Source organism: Hevea brasiliensis, chromosome 4 (genome assembly GCF_030052815.1).
Source record: "Hevea brasiliensis isolate MT/VB/25A 57/8 chromosome 4, ASM3005281v1, whole genome shotgun sequence".
NCBI classification, from domain to species: Eukaryota; Viridiplantae; Streptophyta; class Magnoliopsida; order Malpighiales; family Euphorbiaceae; genus Hevea; species Hevea brasiliensis.
In genome coordinates, this window is record NC_079496.1 from 13,762,050 (window position 1) to 13,781,029 (window position 18,980).

Here is an 18,980-nt window from a genome sequence, read left to right on the forward strand (position 1 = left end):
CTTGGGATAAGCTTAGAGAGGAGTTTGATGCATGCATTTTATATCATCATTTAGCTATAATTCTTGCACATAATTTACCCTTATTTATAGCTTTTACTGTAGATATTAGCCTATATTTAGTTAATTTTGCCTTTTTACACTTTTTAGTTTAATTTTTAGAATTTATTTGTTATAAAGGTTAAATTTGGAGAATTTTGATAATATTTTGATTAAAGCAGACATTTGAAGGAAATTAGAGTTGAATTGCAAAATTTCAAAAAGAAAATTTTGAAGTTGAGTTTTAGAGAAACAGAAAGTTGCACAACCTATGACACAGCTATGTCACAGGTTGTGTCGTTGTTAGATATGAAGTTTTTCTCAGACAGAAAGTTACACAAATTGCAATACAAGGCGCAACACAACTTATTCAATTTGTGATGTTTTAATGAAAATTGTTGATGTGGCATTTTCGTCCCTCTGATTTAATACATCATTTTCTCCATAATTTTCTGTCTTTTACATATTCTAGGGCAGACCTCTGAACCATATATAAACACCATTTTCTCTTTCTTTCCACAAGGAGAAAAATAGGGAGATTTTGCAAGAGAGAGAAGAAGGAAGAGGAGCACGTGAAATCAGATTTTACAGCGGCAAAGGACAGCTTCTGCAACATCCCAGCAGCAAATTCTTCATCATTTTACTGGGTTTTTCCTTCCCTTAGCTTAGAATTTTATTATTTCTTCATTTCTCTACTTGGGTTTGTCTTGAAATCATGATTTGTGAGTGTAACTTTGAGATTCTAGAGATGGGTCTGTAAATATTGCTTTGTATTGTAGTTTTTGAACTGATTTAGTTATTTAAATGAGATTTGTTGATTTTTGATTTATTGCTTGTAAGCTTATTGTCTTGCTTGATGAAAGGGCCCTCATTAAATTAAGTTTTAATCCTTAATAGATGGACTGAAAAATGAATGTTTGTGATAGATAATCTTGCAATAAACTTAGTTTTCTTGGTATTAGAGATAAGCTAAGAGGATTAAAGGGACTTTTAAAATTAATTAGAGCTTTAATTGGGTTTTTGTCAGGTTTAAAATACCGTGAAAACAGGGTTTGATTTTATGAATACAAACTTTGAAATGCTTGAAAAAGGTTTCAAAGAACGAAGAATTGATTTCCCTCAAAATTGCAATTCTCATGTGTTTGGCTAAATTGGGATAAACCACATGCAAACAATATTGAAAACCCTATCTGTATAATCATTTTAATTTTTATTGAAGTTATATTTAAATCACCTTGAATCCATAATCTACAATTTTAGCTTTAAGTTTTAGTCATCTAGTTCAATTAGTTTAATTAATTGTTTGATTTGGCTTAAATTCCTCAAATACCAATTTCAATTTTAAATTTCATTATCAATATCTTTAAATTTTAGTATTCTAACTAGCTTAATCTTTCAGTTCCAATTTAAGCACAATTTCCTATGGGAACAATATTTTTTTAAAACTATACTACTGTGATCTGTGCACTTGCAGAAACTATTTCACAGCAACATCAAGTTTTTGGTGCCGTTGCCGGTGAATTGTTTGGTTTTAAGTTGGATTTTAATTATTTTAAGCTGATTAAAATTTTTATTTTTTTTTTTCACTGTTATTCCTTGTGTTTTTCAGGTACTTTTCTTATTTATGAGATGATCGAAAAGCACAAGTGATACTCAATTGTTGTTCAACCCTGAAATTGAAAAATTTTGTCGAGCTAACAAAAAGGAATCTAAGAGAAGAAAGGAAGCAGGAAAAGAAGAACAACAAACATTTGAGTACGAGGAGAAAATTGAAAATATGGAGAATCAAAATAGAGTTATTGATGGAAACAATGGAGGAAATAATCAGAATAGGCAGAATGAAGTTGTTAATCAAAATGATCCTCAAAGAAGGTCCATGTTAGATTATGCTTTCCTAGATGTGCAAATGTGAGAAATAATAGACCTATCATTAGAGCTAATCAATTTGAGTTAAAAACTGGTCTTATTCAAATGGTCCAGAATTCACAATTTGGAGGTAACTCACTTGAAAATCCCCATTCTCATTTAAAGAAAATTTTGATGATATGTGGCACACAAAGACAGCCTGGAGTTTCAGATGAACTTATTCGGCTGACCTTATTCCCATTCTCTCTTCGAGATTCAGCATTGGAGTGGTATGATATACTTCCACAAGCTATTATGGCTACTTGGGAGCAGCTATCTCAAGCTTTTCTATCACAGTTTTTCCCACATGGGAAGACCACTCATTTGAGGAATTTGATGGTAGCTTTCAGACCAAAGGATGATGAAACTTTGTATGAATCTTGGATGAGATTTAATGAGCTTGAAAGGCAATGTCCTCTTCATGAAATACCTAAATGGATGATTGTTCAGAATTTCTACACCAGAGTTACTCCTGCCATAAGAAATACAATTGATTCACAAGCAGGAGAAGATTTCATGAGAATGACAAGTGAAGAATGCTACGATCTATTAGAGAAGATTACTCATAATACCCATTTATGAGGAAATCCTAGAGCAATTGAGCCAAAGAAGGCTGGGATCTATGAACTTGACTCAGTTAGTTACATGAATGCAAGATTTGATCAGTTGACTCAGCTTCTTAGTGATTTTTGCACAAAGACAATAGTCTCAACTCCTACAACTATGCAATAAATTGCCTACACCGATGGAACCTAAAGTTGTGGAGTTAATTACTCTTCCTACGGTGATGATTATTTGCAGGAACAAGTTGCTTATGCAGGAGGTTATCAACAGAAACCTATGGGAAATTCTTATTCTAATATGAACAACTCAACATGGAGACCACAAGCAACTTTTGCTCAACAAGGTCAAAGCTCAAACTATGCTCATAACCAACAGTATATATAGCAGAATAGGCCTTAGTTTCAGCCTCAATTTCAGCCCACAAGGCGGCCACCACTTGGATATCAATCAAGAGCACAACAACCTCTTCCACCTCCTGAACCAAAGCCAACCTTGGAAAGTATGATGGAAAAATTTTTTGCTAAACAAAGTAAGATGAATAGCAAATTGGAGGAAGAAATGCAACACATGAGACAAATTATGGATCAGCTACAAGCTCATAACCGTATGTTGGAGACTCAATTAGCTCAACAAGTAAGCTCATCAGGATCTAAATTCTATGGAAAACAACTTAGCCAACCACAAAACCCCCATGAACAATATAAGGTTATGAACTTGAGAAGTGGTAAAAAAGTTGATCAAGGGAGTGAAAATAAGAAAGAAGAAAAAGATAACACAGAAGAAGAAAATTCAGTTGAGAGCAAGAAAAATGAAAAAGAAAAAGAAAGCAAAAGTGAGCAAAATGAGGGAGAAAAACCATACATCTCACCTGAACCTTATAAGCTAACCCTTCCCTACCCTCAAAGATTCATCAAACGGAAGCTAGATAAACAATTTGGCAAATTCCTTGAAGTGCAGAAGAAGTTGTATATCAATGTGCCATTCACTGAAGCATTATCCCAAATGCCAAGTTATACTAAGTTCTTGAAGGAGATCCTTACCAACAAGAGAAGGCTAGAGGATTATGATACCATCAACTTGGGAGAGCAATGCAGTGCTATAATTCAAAACAAGTTACCTCCCAAACTCAAGGATCCAGGTGTGTTTTCCATTCCTTGTCATATCGATGATAACTGTGTGGCAAATGCCTTATGTGACCTTGGAGCTAGCTTCAGCCTAATGCCACTTTCAATATATGAGAAGTTAAATATGAGAGAGTTGAAGCCCACCAATATATATCTTTCATTGGCTGACCATTCAATTAAGTATCCAAAAAGCATTCTAGAAAATGTGCCTATCAAGATTGGAAAATTCTACATTCTGATGGATTTTGTCATTTTAGATATGGAAGAAGACACAAAAATTCCTATCTTGTTGGGAAGACCATTTTTGGTCACAGCTGGTGCTTTAATTGATGTAAAGGGTGAGAAATTGACACTTAGAGTGGGAGATGATCAAATGATATTCAATATCAATCCAGCCATGAAGAGGAAACATGAAGAAGTTGAGTCTTATTTGCGGGTAGACATTATTGATGAGATTGTTCAAAAGCATTTCAGAAGAAGCTATCCACAAGACCCACTTGAAAATTGCTTAGTCCATGGTAGGAGCATTGATGATGACAATCCTCACATAGCTACTTTTGCACAACACTTAGAGAGCTCACCACCACATCCTGAAGCTACAATTTTTAAGCTTGAAGAAGTGGAGGCATTGGAGATTAAATCACCATCATTAAAGGTATAGGATGCCCCAAAGGTAGATCTTAAACCTCTCACTTCAAACCTCAGGTATGCTTTTCTTGGACCCAATGAAACATATCCTGTTATAATTAATGCATCCTTGACTGATATTGAGATTGACAAATTGTTGAGAGTTTTTAGAGAATATAGGAGAGTTTTGGGATTTACAATTGATGATATAAAAGAAATTAGCCCAATACTTTGTATGCATAAGATTTTTCTAAAGCCAAAACCACCACCACCACCTCCACCAAATGGCAAGGGCAAAGGAGTTGTTATTCTTGGCTAAATAGTTTTACTTACAACATTTATATTTCATGTTTTTATTTAATTGTTTATTTAGTTAGTTCTTTTAGTTACTTGTTTAGTTAGCTTTATCCTTTCATAGCTTGTTTAGTTAATATTTTATTTGTGTTTTTATTTGAGATGGTTGTTTATTTAGTATTTTTAGTTATTTACCAGTACATTTTTCTTTTTATTTTGACTCTTTAATGCTTTACTTGTTTTTAATATGCTCATTTGGAATTTTTCTTGTTGAATGGCTATATCTTGATTACATTCTTACTTCCATATTTCATTTTGTGCTTAATTGATTTCATGTGGACCCTGTTTTTCTTTTTGCAAAGTGTACAGCAGCTCCAAATTTTTCTTTAATTAAATTTGTTACATCTTCAATGAGGTAACAAGTTGCTACTTATGCAACAGGGTAACATCCATCCACTTTCTTTTAAGTTCATTAGGCGTACTTATCCATTCTTTATGCACATATTAGCCATATATTTTTTGCACAAATTTGAGTGAGCCTTTTGAATTTATTTTATCGCCAAATTATCCCATTCCTTGTATTCTTTTGACATTGAGGACAATGTCCATTCTGAGTATGGGGGAGAGGGTAAATTTTTTGCAAAAATTATTTTTCCTTTTCATTAGCATATAGTTACATAATCATTCATTAATTCATACTTGTATATATTCACACATATTCAATGCATATAGCTTCATATACTTAGTTATACATACTTAGTTGCATATAGGTTCATTATACATTCATACTTAGTTATGCCACACCTCCATACTTAGTTGCATAGATGTTCATTATACAAAAGCTCCCGTGCCTATGGGAGGTGGTGGAAACTAGTAAAGATCTAGAGCCATTGCCTGCAAATCCAACTATAGCCCAGATAAAGTTACATAATGAGGAGGAAGCAAAAAGGTATAAGGCTTTATCCTACATTCACTCTGCTGTCACAGATGTGAGTTTTACAAAAATTATGGCTTGTGAGACTGCTAAAGAAGCTTGGGATAAGCTTAGAGAGGAGTTCATGGGCAATGACAATAAAAGGCAGATGCAAGTGCTAAATCTAAGATGAGAGTTTGAGCATTTAAAGATGAAGAATACTGAAACTGTCAAAGAGTATGTTGACAAGCTTATGAAGATAGTGAATCAGATCAGATTGCTTGATGAAGAGCTTACTGATAAGAGAATTGTTGAATGTCTACTAGAAAAATTTGAACCGAAGATCTCCTCTCTTAAAGACTCCAGAGACCTTTCTCAGTTATCTTTAACTGAGTTGGTTAATGCCTTGCAAGCAGTAGAGTAGAGAAGAGCCATAAGACAAGAAGAGTCTTTTGAAGGTGCACTTTTTGCAAAACAAATGGGAAGAACTCCATCTGCAATTGGTAAAAAGAAGCAAATGGGAGGAAGGAGAGAAAAAGCTGCAAGCAAAGATGGTGATTGAAAGAAGTACCCACCATGCTCACATTGCTAAAAAAAACAAATCACATGCTGGTTTAGACCAAATGTGCAATGTAGAGCATGTAAGCAGTAAGGGCTTGTTGAAAAGTAAGCAAAAATAAAGGAGAACAATAAGTACAATAGGCTTAAGTGACTGAAGATGCACAACAATGGGAGGAGCAAATTTTTATTGCAACAAGCAGCTGCAAGAATTCCTGGTTAGTGGATAGTGGCTGCACCCATCATATGACTCATGATGCAATCATATTCAGAGTGTTAGATAAAAGCTATGCCTTAAAGGTTAAAATTGGCAATGGGAAGTATGTGGATGTCAAAGGCAGAGTAAAAGTGGCCATTGAGACACCAACAGGTATCAAATTCATCTCAGATGTCTTATTTGCTCCAGAAATAAGTCAAAATCTATTAAGTGTAGGACAAATGCTTAAAAAAAATTATTCTTCAAGCTTTCACAATATGTCCAGCGCTATCTTTGATCAAAATGGCTGTGAACTCTTATCTCTTAAGATGAAAGATAAGAGTTTTCCTATTGAGTGGAACAAAACTGAGATTCATGCACTAAATGCAAGGTCATTTTATCAATCTCAGTTATGGCACAAGAGATTTAGCCGTTGTAACTACAACTCTCTAAAACTTTTGCATGCTAAACATTTGACTAATAGTATCCCTGCTATAAATGAAGATCAACTAGTTTGTGTATATGTCAGCATGGAAAGCAAAAAAAAAAAAAATTGTCATTTCCAATTAACAAAGCTTGGAGGGCCACTGAGAAGCTACAATTAGTTCACACTGATTTATGTGGACCTATGAGGACTTCATCTTTAAATGGAAATAGACACTTCATCATCTTTATAGATGATTACTCAAGGTTCTGTTGGGTTTATTTCTTAAAGCACAAATCTGAAGTATCTAGTATTTTCTTGCAATTCAAGTCTATGGTTGAAAATCAATCAAATTGTAGCATCAAGACTCTCAGGTCAGATAATGGGACTGAGTATACCTCAAAAAAATTTAAAATAATATGCAGGGAAGTAGGGATTCATCATCAGCTCACCAGTCCTTACACTCCTCAATAAAATGGAGTGAGTAAGAGGAAGAATAGAACCATAATGGAAATGAGCAGATGTTTATTGTTTGAAAAGCAGATCCCTAAGAAATTTTGGGCTGAAGTAGTAAATATTGTTGTATATTTGCTCAATAGATTGCCAACAAAAGCCTTGGAGGATAGAACTCCATATGAAGCATGGCATAGATTCAAACCGAAAGTGGCGCATCTTAGGGTCTTTGGGTCTATTTGCTACACTTATATACCCAAAGTTAAAAGAGATAAGTTGGATAGCAAAGCTAAAGTTGGGATCTTTATTGGTTGCAATAACAAAAAGAAGGTTATGTTGAGTAGAAATATTAAATTTGATAAGGCTAAAAAGTCTAATTGGGATAAAGAAGAAGTTGAGTCCTTCAATGAGATCAAAAGCTTGAAGAGTATGCCCCATGAAGAAGATGCAAATCAAGAAGGAGGAGATTCAGTTGTTGACTCAGAATTTGCAGTTAGAGGTAACAGACCTTTGGCTGAAATTTATGAGAGATGCAACCTTGCAATCACTGATCCAATAAGTTATGAAGAAGCCATAGAGTGCGAAGAATGGAGGAAAGCTATTAAAGAAAAAATACACATGATAGAAAAAAATAAAACATGGGAGCTAGTGGAGAAGCCTGAAGGTAAACATGAAATTGGGGTAAGATGGATTTTCAGAACTAAACCCAATGCCGATGGCTCCATTCATAAATATAAGGCTAGACTTGTGGTGAAGGATTATGCATAGCAACCTGGAGTAGAGTTTGGAGATACCTTTGCTCCTGTGGCTAAACATGATACATTAGGTTGCTCTTGGCTCTAGCTACTCAAAAATGCTGGAAAATATATCATTTGGATGTAAAATCAGCATTCTTGAATGGTTATCTTTAAGAAGAAATTTACATCCAGCAACCAAAAGGTTTTGTTGTGCCAGGCCAGGAAAACAAGGTGTAAAAGCTTCATAAGGAACTCTATGGCCTTAACAGGCTCCTCAAGCATGGTACAGCAGGATTGATAATTATCTGCTAAATGAAGGCTTCAAGAGGAGCGAAAATGAGCCTACATTGTACACTAAGCTATGCTCTAATGGAAATGCATTTATTATCTCTTTATATGTAAATGACTTATTGGTCACAGGTGGCAAATCTGAGTTTATAAATCAGTTCAAGCTACAAATGCAAAATGTCATTGAAATGTCTAACCTTGGATTGATGAAATTCTTCCTTGGTATGGAGGTGTGGCAGTGTAAACGTGGCATCTTCTTATCTCAAAACAAGTATGCCTTGGAGTTGTTAAGGAAATTTCATATGAAGAAGTGCAAAAGTGTTGCTGCTCCTATTGTTCACAATGAACATCTAACTAAGGAGGATGGTTCAGACAAAACTGATGCAACTGTTTATAGGAGCCTTATTGGGAATTTATTGTATTTAACAGCTACAAAGCCAGACTTAATGTTCTCAGCTAGTCTATTGTCAAGATTCATGAGTTCTCCCTCATAAAGTCTTTTTGCTACTGCTAAACAAGTCCTCAGATATGTTAAAGGTACTGCAAAACTTGGTGTGTGGTATTTAAATGAAGTTAAATTGAAGGGCTATGTTGATAGTGATTGGGCTGGAAACAGAGATGATATGAAGAGCAGCTCTGGCTACTTATTCTCATTTGATTCAGGTCCATTTTCATGGAATTCCAAGAAGCAAGAGGTGGTTGCGCAATCCATAGTGAAAGCTGAATACATCTCTACTGCTAGTGCTGCTAACCAAGCATTATGGCTCAGAAAACTTCTTGTTGATTTGGAGGAAAAGCAAATGGAGGCTATTGAAATTCAATGTGACAACAAGTCAGCCATTTCAATTGCTGAGAATCCTATTCAACATGGAAGATTCTTGTCAAGTTCCACGCTATTAAAGAAGCTGAAAGAAATGGTTATGTAAAGCTTGTTCATTACAAGTCAGAAGATCAACTAGCTGATATCATGACCAAAACCTTACCAAAATCAAGTTTTGAAACTCTTTTTTGAAACACTAAGGCACAAGCTAGGTGTTTCCAGCAAAGTGCCAAGGAGGAGATTGTTGAGCAGCTGTGACACTTTTGCTGTCACTTTATCAGTATTTTGATGATATTTTTTTGTTTAAAAATGTAATTCTAGCTTAAGCATGTGATCAAGAAAGATGTATCTAGAAGTTGTAAACTTATGATGTAGTTTAAATCTTGAAAAAGCTAGAAGACAAATGTTGGAAGGTAGTGGTGAGCTGATGTCATTCTGCTAATGTAAAGATTTTTTTTGTAATGTGCATATATTTATGCTCAGCTCGATAAAAGATGTTTTTCCTTCTTCTCTGCTATGTTTTTTTATGCCCAAAAACTAACACTTATTCTGAATGATTAGAGAAAATTTCTAAGGTAATAACCTCTTGTATCATGAAAACAGCTCTTTTCTCTTCTCTTCCAAACCCGATTCGATGCCAAATTTCTATTTTAAGTTTCTTTAAATTTCCTTGCAATATCATATTACTTCCTCCAACTCTCGTTCGATGAATTATCATGTTTACTTCTAAAATTCTTTCCTTTTTTTTTTTTCGATAACCAGGCAAAAGGATAAAAATCAATCATCTGTCTGGAATTACAAACTGGGTTTTACTTCTTTGGATTCTTGATGGATGCTGCTACTTATTTTGGGTTGGATTTGGTTTTTGTTATATATGTATATATAAAACCTGTTTTTTTTATTGATTGGTGGACCTTTTGTGTTCAATATCACCGTTTTATTACGGAAAATTTTCATACTTGATAGTTTAAGAGAATTTGTGGAAGAACCAATACCATATAGAGGAAAATATGTTTTTGCTGTAAAGCTTCCATCTCCAAGAAATTCTATTTCGGGGTCTGACTTGCAAATAGATTCTCACCTCCCAAATTTAGCTCGTGTTTGTTGATTTTTAGGGTAAAAACCAAGTGGAAGTGATGGTATGTTGGGGAAGAATGGTGGTGATGCTAGTAATATGTACTGAAAATTTTGTTGATTTTATTGTTATTTCAATTTTTAAATTTTATTTTAAAGATTTGTAAGAAATTTGTTTATGTATTGAAAATCTTGTTTGATGATTTTAATGAGTTTGGCGATTTTCTTTCTTTTTTTGTTTTAATGAGAAAAGAGATTGACATAGTGGAAAAAAGAAGAGAAAAAGAGAGAGAATAAATATTTATATTACCTGTTATTATGTTTCATGTTCTCATTTATTTTTTTAAGAAAGATGGAATATTCAATTCTTAATATTTCTTAAGAGTGCTTTCACCTTTTAATAAATTAAAAAAATATTATATTACAAATTAAAATTTAATGACTATACTGTATACAAAATTTTTATATATATTAAATTGAATTCAAAAAATTTTGTTATAAGATTTCATTAGAATTTAAAATTTAGGTATCCTCTTATTCTAGTTAGAAATTGTTTATTTTTTTTATTTTATCTAGAATTTAAATTTTTTTCTTATTTTGTCTAAGATTCCTAATTTTTTTTAAGTTATCCAAACTTTTTAAATAGTATATTTATTTTTCTTAATGTCTATATAAACTCCTAAAATTTATGTAATTAAGTTTAGATTTCATTCAATAAAATTCAAGCTGAGATTTTCTTTTAAAGGGAGTGCATAGTTTTCTTAAAAATACATAAAAATTAAAAAAATATATGTAGATCTAATTTATTATAAATTTAATAAATAAATACGTAAATTTTATTTAATTTATATATTGATTTTACTATACATATTATATTTGAGGCATATAATATATCGCATTTTCATAATTTAATAAATAAATACGTAAATTTTATTTAATTTATATATTGATTTTACTATATATATTATATTTGAGACATATAATATATCGTATTTATACAAAAATTTTAGAGTAATTTTTATAGCTCGTCCTTGTACTCTACCTCATGTTTCACTTTTATCTATTAACTTAAATTTATTAATAAGAAGTAAATTATTGTGATAGCATTAATATTTTTATGATAATTATGATAAATCTAAGTAATAGTTAAAATAATCAGTATTTTTTTAATACAAAAAGAATGAGATATAAGAAAAAAAAAATTTTTTTTTTAAATGGGAACCTCTTATAACTAGATGGAGAGATTTTTACAAAATAAAATTAATATTTAAAATTTTTTTAAAAATAGATTAAAGTTAAAATAACGAAAATAAAATCAGGAAATAAGTTCATGTTAAATGGTTTCTCTCATTTACCCTTGGAGTCCAATAGAAATCATCTTGATTTCTGGGTGACATTGATAGACTTTTGGCAAAATTGCGCTTCAACAGAATGTTGACGTGTCCTCCGTGGAAAACTGGATTTGCGATAAGAAGGAAGACCAAAGGCAAGGCCTTTGGAAAATGAAAACCTCTTGATCTATACACGGAAGAGAAAATTGTACCATCAAAATCAACACGCTCCATTCTCCTCTCAAACCTTTCTATTTCGGCTTTTCCCCAATAATCAAAACAGACTTGAATTTCAGTAATGGCAAAACCCTTCCTGGATACTACTTCCACCATCATCGAAGAAAGAGAGGTACTCATTATTTCACCAGTTGGTGATTGTAAGCCAATTCTGAGAACAGCCCATTTCCTGAAACCTATCATTTCCTCCATTGATGAACCTGATCTTCCTTCTTACTCTGTGTCTTTACCACTGCCACCAGCCTTTGCACCCAGCTTCAAGGTCTCGTTTGGAGCGTGGAGACACCATCATAAAGATTGGAACAAATGGGTTTCTTGCATGCATTCGATACACCATTCTGCTTGGGAAAAGGCTGGTATTTGTGAAGCAATTCTGAGTTCCACTTATGAAATACCTAGATATGATAATTTGATTTTTGGGTTAGCTGAGTATTGGTGTCCTAACACCAACACGTTCATTTTCCCTTGGGCAGAAGCTACTATTACGTTAGAGGATGTTATGTTTTTGGGGGATTACCCTGTTCTGGGATCCCCTGTTTCATGCTCTGTTCAGAAGATAGAATGGAAGAAGATTGAAGGGAAATTGATGGATACTCAAAAAGTGGTTATGAGTAAAGCTAAAAAGGTCTGTCAGTATGCATGGATGAGGAATTTTATTCAGTGTGGCACTGAAATAGAGCACGAAGCATTTCTTTCACTGTGGTTGTCAAGATTTGTTTTTCAAAACTCAGCGCAGACAATTAGGAAAAATATTTTCCCCATAGCGATCAATCTGGCTAGAGGGATCCCAGTTGCTCTTGCACCAGCAGTTCTTGCAAGTATTTACAGGGATTTGAGTCGATTGAAAGGAATAATTATCTCTTCCAAATTTAAAACTGGTGAGGATGTAAACAATGAATCAATACTGCACATCCCCTCGCCATTTCAGTTGGTGCAACTTTGGGCATGGGAGAGATTCCAAGCATTGCAGCCGAATCCTAACATGATCATCCGAGGTGATCCAAGATTTTCCCGATGGAACAAAGTGAGATTTTCAAAAGTTGACGATGTTGGGTTGGCTTTAGCTTCTGCTGGAGAGAGTTTTGTTTGGCGACCTTATGCAAAACTTCTGCATAATTGGCGCTTTCCCAGGTTTTACAATGAAAAAGAAGAGTGGCTATCAACAGATTTGGATTTAGATAGGGATCTGGAGTCATTTGCTTGTTGCTTGAGGGTCTCCAAACTTGTTGGAATAGGATTTATAGAAAACTACTTTCCACATCGAGTAGCAATGCAATTTGGAATTGATCAGGATATTCCAGGTCATGTAGAACAATGTGATGAGACTTCAGAAGTTGGTTGGACAAATTACTCTAGGCCTATCGTTGATTCAAAGTTTTATGTCCCATCAAGACTGTTCCAATCGGGTGTTACATCTCGATACTTGAAGTGGTGGAAGCAATTGGTCTTGGGCCAACAAGAATCAAATAAGGTTTCCGTGCAAAGAAGTTCAATACAGAAGAGGAAGCGTAGAGATTCTGTTGAGGAAGATAAACCAGGTACTTGTAGCAAACGCAAGAGATTTAGCAAAACAAAATTTAGCAATGCTATTAAATTGTCTAGCCAATTTCAAAGTTCTTCGTCCTCATTTACAGAAGATACAGAGATGCAAACTAGTATGCAGAGATTGAAAACAGACCAACAGGCTGCAAAAATAAAGAAGAAAGCTAGAGTTCCTGATGTTCCACCTGGTTTTCATCCCAAATATAACGTGGTGAAAATGGAAAATTCCCATGATCAAACAGATGAGGAAATGTTGACTACCTGTCATAATTGCAAGACTTTTGGCAAGAGAGCCTTTGATAATAGTGATATGTTGTTTGGTCAATCTCAAAGCTCTTCAGCTTCATTTACGCATGATAAAACTGCAAGAAAGATGGATTCAATGCCAAAATTTGTAGAGAACATTTTGCATAGTGAGGTTGCAGTGGGGAGTTCACAGAGAGGCATGGAAGAAACAAGTAAGAGTAAACAAGGAAATCTGGTTTATAACAAGGTAAGCCTCACTGGCAATGAAGGAGAAGATAGTAGTGATACACTTGAAATACCAGGATTGGCACTTGAGGCTCGGATTAAAAGGCTTGAAAAAGAAATTACTATACTAAAAGCAGCAAGATTTGGCAACAGGTTTCCATACAGATGAATGTAGTAAAGATTAGTTTAATTTTTTTTTCTGATATTATTGTTGAACTTTTTCATATGAAAACAGCAGTAACTTTTTATTGAATGCAGAATAAACCTAAGTGTTTGAGCTCAAAATAACATTTTATTATCCTTCTACTACTTCTGATCAAAGATTAAATCATGCCAAACTGAGTCATCATCTCAGTCTGAATGGTAAATTCAGCAACTCTTTCTTTTTCTAGCTAATTGTGAATCAGACATAAAAAGAGAAGTTCTTGGGGAGAGGATTTCAGGCAGCAAAACTATGAGTAACAAAATAAATAAACATAGATGAAGTAATCAATATCAAATGTATTTAATGATTCCAAAATGTTAATAATACTATATCTAATATATTTTCTATTCAATTGCATAAAATTTTCCTTCTTTTTTCTTTTTCATTGGTTTCTTACAAGGACTTGTTATTAATTTCATTTAAAAAGTTTTATAAACAGGATAATAGTTTTGTGGTCTACTGGCTTTTACAGTTAAGTTGGTAACTTTTTCTTTTAGAATGAACTTCTAAAACTATATTAGTTTTTACAATTTACTTTATATTTTTTTAATTATTTTAAATAACAAAGAATTCTCTTGCTTCTAATAGATATAATCAAAATTGTGAAATCAAATTATTTTAAATTAAAAACAAAAAGGATTTAATAATAATTTTTATCAAATTCAGGGCTTCAAATTGTAATTTACCCATAATGAAAAAGGAGGGAGGTTTTCTTACCTAATTGCGCTCTCGCCCTGCAACTACAATCTGTGCCTATCTGACAAGAGAGAGAAAGAGCAAGAAATTGCATTCTTTGTCAAACTCCACCTGCATACCTTCCCTCCATTATCACTTTGTGCAAAGCTCTCTGCTCCTTTTGCCTTTGTGATTCTCTGAACCCACTTATTTTCCCAAGTTTCCCCTTCATAGAGGTTGTTTTACTGAAACAAAACTCCCTAACGAGGCAAAACAATGGAGGAGCTACATCTTTGATTTCCCTCATTTTCCCGAAAAAAACAGAAAATTTCTGCAATTGTTGAAAAAAAAAATGATACCCATTTCCCGCCAAGTACCTTCCTTTCCAATTTTACGATCGATCCCTTGTGAAATGGCTTGATACCCAATGATCGCCAAACCTTAGGATATATAATTTAGTGGGTTACAATTTTGGTATGGGTGGTTTAAGCCACCATGGCTGGGCAGAAAATGTGAAATTTTTTCTAATCATGCACCTATGCTTAAATAGAATATCCTATGTATAACCATATAGAGATAAATGTCAAAGAAAACCATAGCAAGCCCATTTTGCCTCAAAAAGAAATTCTGTACATGGCAAGGGTTGTTAAAACAAAGATAGCAAGTACCTGTCCATTACTATAATTAGCAAATTTGACAGAGTCTTCGTTCCCTTTCCTAGCTCAATGGCTTTTGAGAGATGAAGCAAAACAAAAATGAAGGGAAGAACTTTCTTGTGTCTTCTTAATAACAAGAATCTCTTCCAGGGCTAAGGTTTTCAGCAGGCTAAGCAGATCATCTCTCTACGATCAACCCATTTCTTGAATTGAATGCCTTTGCTTGTTTTTGAGACTGAATCTTTCCAAGTCTCAAACAGGCCAACATATATATGTCTCTGTGATATATATTTGTTTAGATTCAAGATTTTGATGGTTGTTGAATTAGAGGAAGGGCAAGATGAACTGCTTTCCATGCTGCATGTCAGAACAAAAACTCAGCAGAAAATCTTTGAAAAAAAGCATCAAGGAATATCAAGACACCAGAACTTTAGCCTCATTCGCAAACATCTCCTTCAGAAGCAGTACATTTTTGAAGCTCTACTGTTAAATTCTTAAATTTTATGAAAACTTTAAAGAGCATATGGATTTCCTTTTTTTTCTCCTTCAATTTTCCCTTGACCTTGTTTCTTGTTTTTTCAGCAATATCCATCTTAATCATATGTTAAAAACCCTGGTATTAACATAAATGATTGTTCTCTCGGTTGTCCCCTTGCCCAAAAATGATTGCTTATAATTCATAAGTTGCCATATAATGCATCCTAGATTTGTTTCTTGGAGTTGAATCCTATTGCTTTTGCATTCATCAGTGAGACCATCTTCTTGTGGAATTTACCTGCACAATCCTTGAATTTTGGAATGTAATCTATGCTATTGTCTAAACCTTTACCTTCTTTGTCAATTTTCTACCATTAAAATGGAGATTCAAGAGTTTATTTGTTTCCCTATTTGATGTTATTTTTTATGTCACTGTGCTTCAAATATAATACAAGGCAATACTAAATTACACCTTTCTTTTATAGGAAATTAACCAGGCAACTTTTTGACGTTCACCCTTCATGTCAATACTCTTGGCCACATTGTCATCATGCCAAATACTCAATTCATCAACAATGTTTAGATAGCAGCAGAAGAAGCAAGAATTTTATTTTCCCTACAACCTTAAGGAGCCACATCTAATTAATGGTATTTTAATCTGCAGATAGCAGCAGAAGAAGGTATATAACCGAAGAAATCAAGAAAATTGGAAAGGGCAATATATCTGCTGATGTCTTCACATTCCGTGAGTTATCTGTGGCAACTAAAAACTTCAACCCTGACAATCTGCTAGGGGAAGGTGGTTTTGGAAGGGTGTACAAAGGGCAGATTGAGAAAACAAACAAAGTACTACTGCAGTATAATTCTTGTTTCTTTCATTATTTTCTTCTACAAATAAAGAAAGTGCGTGTGTGTGTGCGTGTGTGTGTTGTTGAGTTGAATCAATGATTATTGTGCTGTTTTCATTTGCTTAGGTTGTTGCTGTCAAGCAACTCGACCGAAATGGATTTCAAGGAAACAGAGAATTCCTAGTAGAAGTTTTGATGTTGAGCCTTCTTCACCACACCAACCTTGTGAATCTAGTTGGATATTGTGCTGATGGTGATCAAAGGATTTTAGTATATGATTACATGCCCAATGGCTCCCTTGAGGATCACCTTCTTGGTGCGTACAAAGTAACTGCACTTCAATTTCTTGCTCTTTCAACTGATAACAATGATTGCACTGCATAAAAAATTACAGTTTAGATCAAAAAATTGTTGTATCTTCAAGGTTATTATGTAAAAATCGGCCAGAATTTTCTTTTCAGATTTAGCACCAGGCAGAAAGCCTTTGGATTGGAAAACAAGGATGAAAATTGCTTCAGGAGCAGCAAAAGGACTTGAATACTTGCATGAAACAGCAAATCCTCCAGTAATATACCGTGACTTTAAAGCATCAAACATATTATTAGATGAGACTTTCAATCCAAAGCTCTCAGATTTCGGTCTGGCAAAGCTTGGTCCAACAGGAGACAAGACTTATGTTTCCACTAGAGTGATGGGAACTTATGGCTATTGTGCACCTGAGTATGCATTGACAGGCCAATTGACGTCAAAATCTGATGTTTACAGCTTTGGAGTTGTGTTTCTGGAGATCATCACAGGAAGAAGAGTTATCGACAATTCGAGACCAACCGAAGAGCAGAATCTGGTTGTATGGGTATGTACTATGTACAGAAATTTGTGATTTGTACTATAAACTTGATGCCCTTATCTTGATTTCAATATATTTCTCTTGTGCAGGCAACACCACTATTTAAAGACAGAAGAAAGTTCAAATTAATGGCAGACCCATTGTTAGAAAGGAATTATCCTATTAAGGGTCTTTATCAAGCACTTGCAGTTGCAGCTATGTGTCTCCAAGAGGAAGCTACTACTCGGCCAATAATGAGCGATGTTGTAACAGCTCTGGAATACTTAGCAGTGAAGGAAGAAGAAGATGAGGGAGTGGATGACCATGTCAATGTAGCTTATCCTGATAGTGATACAGAAGAAAATCATGCTGAACCTAATAGACCAGATGACTGGCAGGGGTAGGAAATGGAAGAAGTTTTAATGCAGCTTACATTTTTTTTTTTAAGACATTGTAAAACAACCATTTTTTTCATTACTCAGATATCATTTTTCTATGTTTTTGGTTTTGCCTTTGTAAGAACTGCCATTGATAACAAGAGTGTACAGCTGCTACCTCTGTGGCAAATCATTGTGTATCCTAGCAGTGTTATTGGAGGGATTCTAATCACAATTTGTTCAAGCCATTTACTCATTCTTCAGCAAATAGGACAGAAGGAAGTAAAGTTCAAACAATGCTCAAATTTATCACCTACAATGGCATTGGACAGGACCATTTTAAACATAAATTAATGCTTCTTTTCTTGCAAACATGTTTGGTTACATTATTATTATTATTATTCACAAAGTAACATCCATTAAACAAAGTGTAATGTTCACATCCATATATTTTAGCTGTCAGATATTAAAATTAAAATTTTCTAACATATGAACTTGGATAGGGTGACAAGTTCAAGCTTCCCTCCCTTTATTTGCGAAAAAATAAAAACAAAAATCGTCTGCAATGTAAGAGTCTCATAACATCCATGCCCATCCACAGTAGAATGGTACATCCGCAGTTTAATATTGTGCCTTACAATTTCAGAGAAAACCATAAAAGGGTTTTAGCTTCTCTTGCCTTCTTCTCTCGGTGTCCTTAAGGCCACAGGGCTCTGCTGTGCTCCTACTTCTCTCCCAGACCCACTTGCCTTTCCTGAAAAAGAAACCAATTTTTTACCGGGTTGCCATTGAAATACCCAACAAAACGACTTTTCTTCCTTCTACATTCATTGCTTGCAGCTGTACTATGCTGGAGAGAATTGCTGAGGTAGTAGCCGTAAATATAGTCATACTATGAATATATACTTTCTAACTAAAAACATCATATAATTAAAGAATAATTATAAGACATATTACATAATATATTTGTAGCTTAAAAAGATATATTTTCTATAATATATTTAAAAGATATTAAAAAATATGCACAAAAATAAACAAAATGAAATTAAAATAATAACATAAATTTAATTCAATTCCTATTTAGTTAGATTCGGAATCTCAAGAACCGCGCTCAGCCATAGCCGCAGCACAGTTTTGGCCAACACGAGATGTAAGTAATGTGCATTCTGGTGCTGCTTTGGCGTCATCTTGTAACAAGAACATTTGAGGAAGCTGACGATTGAAGATTACACTCTTTTCCTGTAAATTTTTGTTGCTAGCTTAGGTCCATGCACAATTTTGACGAGTCTTGATCAATGGCAAATGAGCGATTCAAAATTTGT

The 18,980-nt window shown here is 34.0% G+C and overlaps 2 protein-coding genes and 1 non-coding gene across 3 annotated transcripts; 2 read left to right on the plus strand and 1 right to left on the minus strand.

The window, feature by feature from the left end:
* Nucleotides 1-2,262: 2,262 nt before the first annotated feature.
* Nucleotides 2,263-2,369, minus strand: LOC131179751 (small nucleolar RNA R71). The gene has a single exon (XR_009148638.1). It is a non-coding gene; the product is annotated as a small nucleolar RNA R71 (small nucleolar RNA).
* Nucleotides 2,370-11,321: 8,952 nt separating this feature from the next.
* On the plus strand, nt 11,322-13,903 carry LOC110670839 (uncharacterized). The gene has a single exon (XM_021833113.2). It carries the CDS (start codon nt 11,643-11,645, stop codon nt 13,761-13,763), a length of 2,121 nt encoding a protein of 706 aa, XP_021688805.2. The 5' UTR covers nt 11,322-11,642; the 3' UTR covers nt 13,764-13,903.
* Nucleotides 13,904-14,400: 497 nt separating this feature from the next.
* On the plus strand, nt 14,401-17,997 carry LOC110670840 (probable serine/threonine-protein kinase PBL23). The gene is made up of 5 exons (XM_021833114.2): nt 14,401-15,594; nt 16,272-16,453; nt 16,582-16,771; nt 16,917-17,308; nt 17,392-17,997. Exons 1-5 carry the CDS (start codon nt 15,471-15,473, stop codon nt 17,683-17,685), a joined length of 1,182 nt encoding a protein of 393 aa, XP_021688806.2. The 5' UTR covers nt 14,401-15,470; the 3' UTR covers nt 17,686-17,997.
* Nucleotides 17,998-18,980: the final 983 nt, after the last annotated feature.

Coding starts and splice junctions, on each gene's coding strand:
- LOC110670839 (XM_021833113.2), top strand. CDS start 11,643: ATGGCAAAACCCTTCCTGGATACTACTTCCACCATCATCGAAGAAAGA.
- LOC110670840 (XM_021833114.2), top strand. CDS start 15,471: ATGAACTGCTTTCCATGCTGCATGTCAGAACAAAAACTCAGCAGAAAA. Junction 15,595..16,271: donor AAACATCTCCTTCAGAAGCA/GTACATTTTTGA, acceptor TTTAATCTGCAG/ATAGCAGCAGAAGAAGGTAT. Junction 17,309..17,391: donor AGCAGAATCTGGTTGTATGG/GTATGTACTATG, acceptor TCTCTTGTGCAG/GCAACACCACTATTTAAAGA.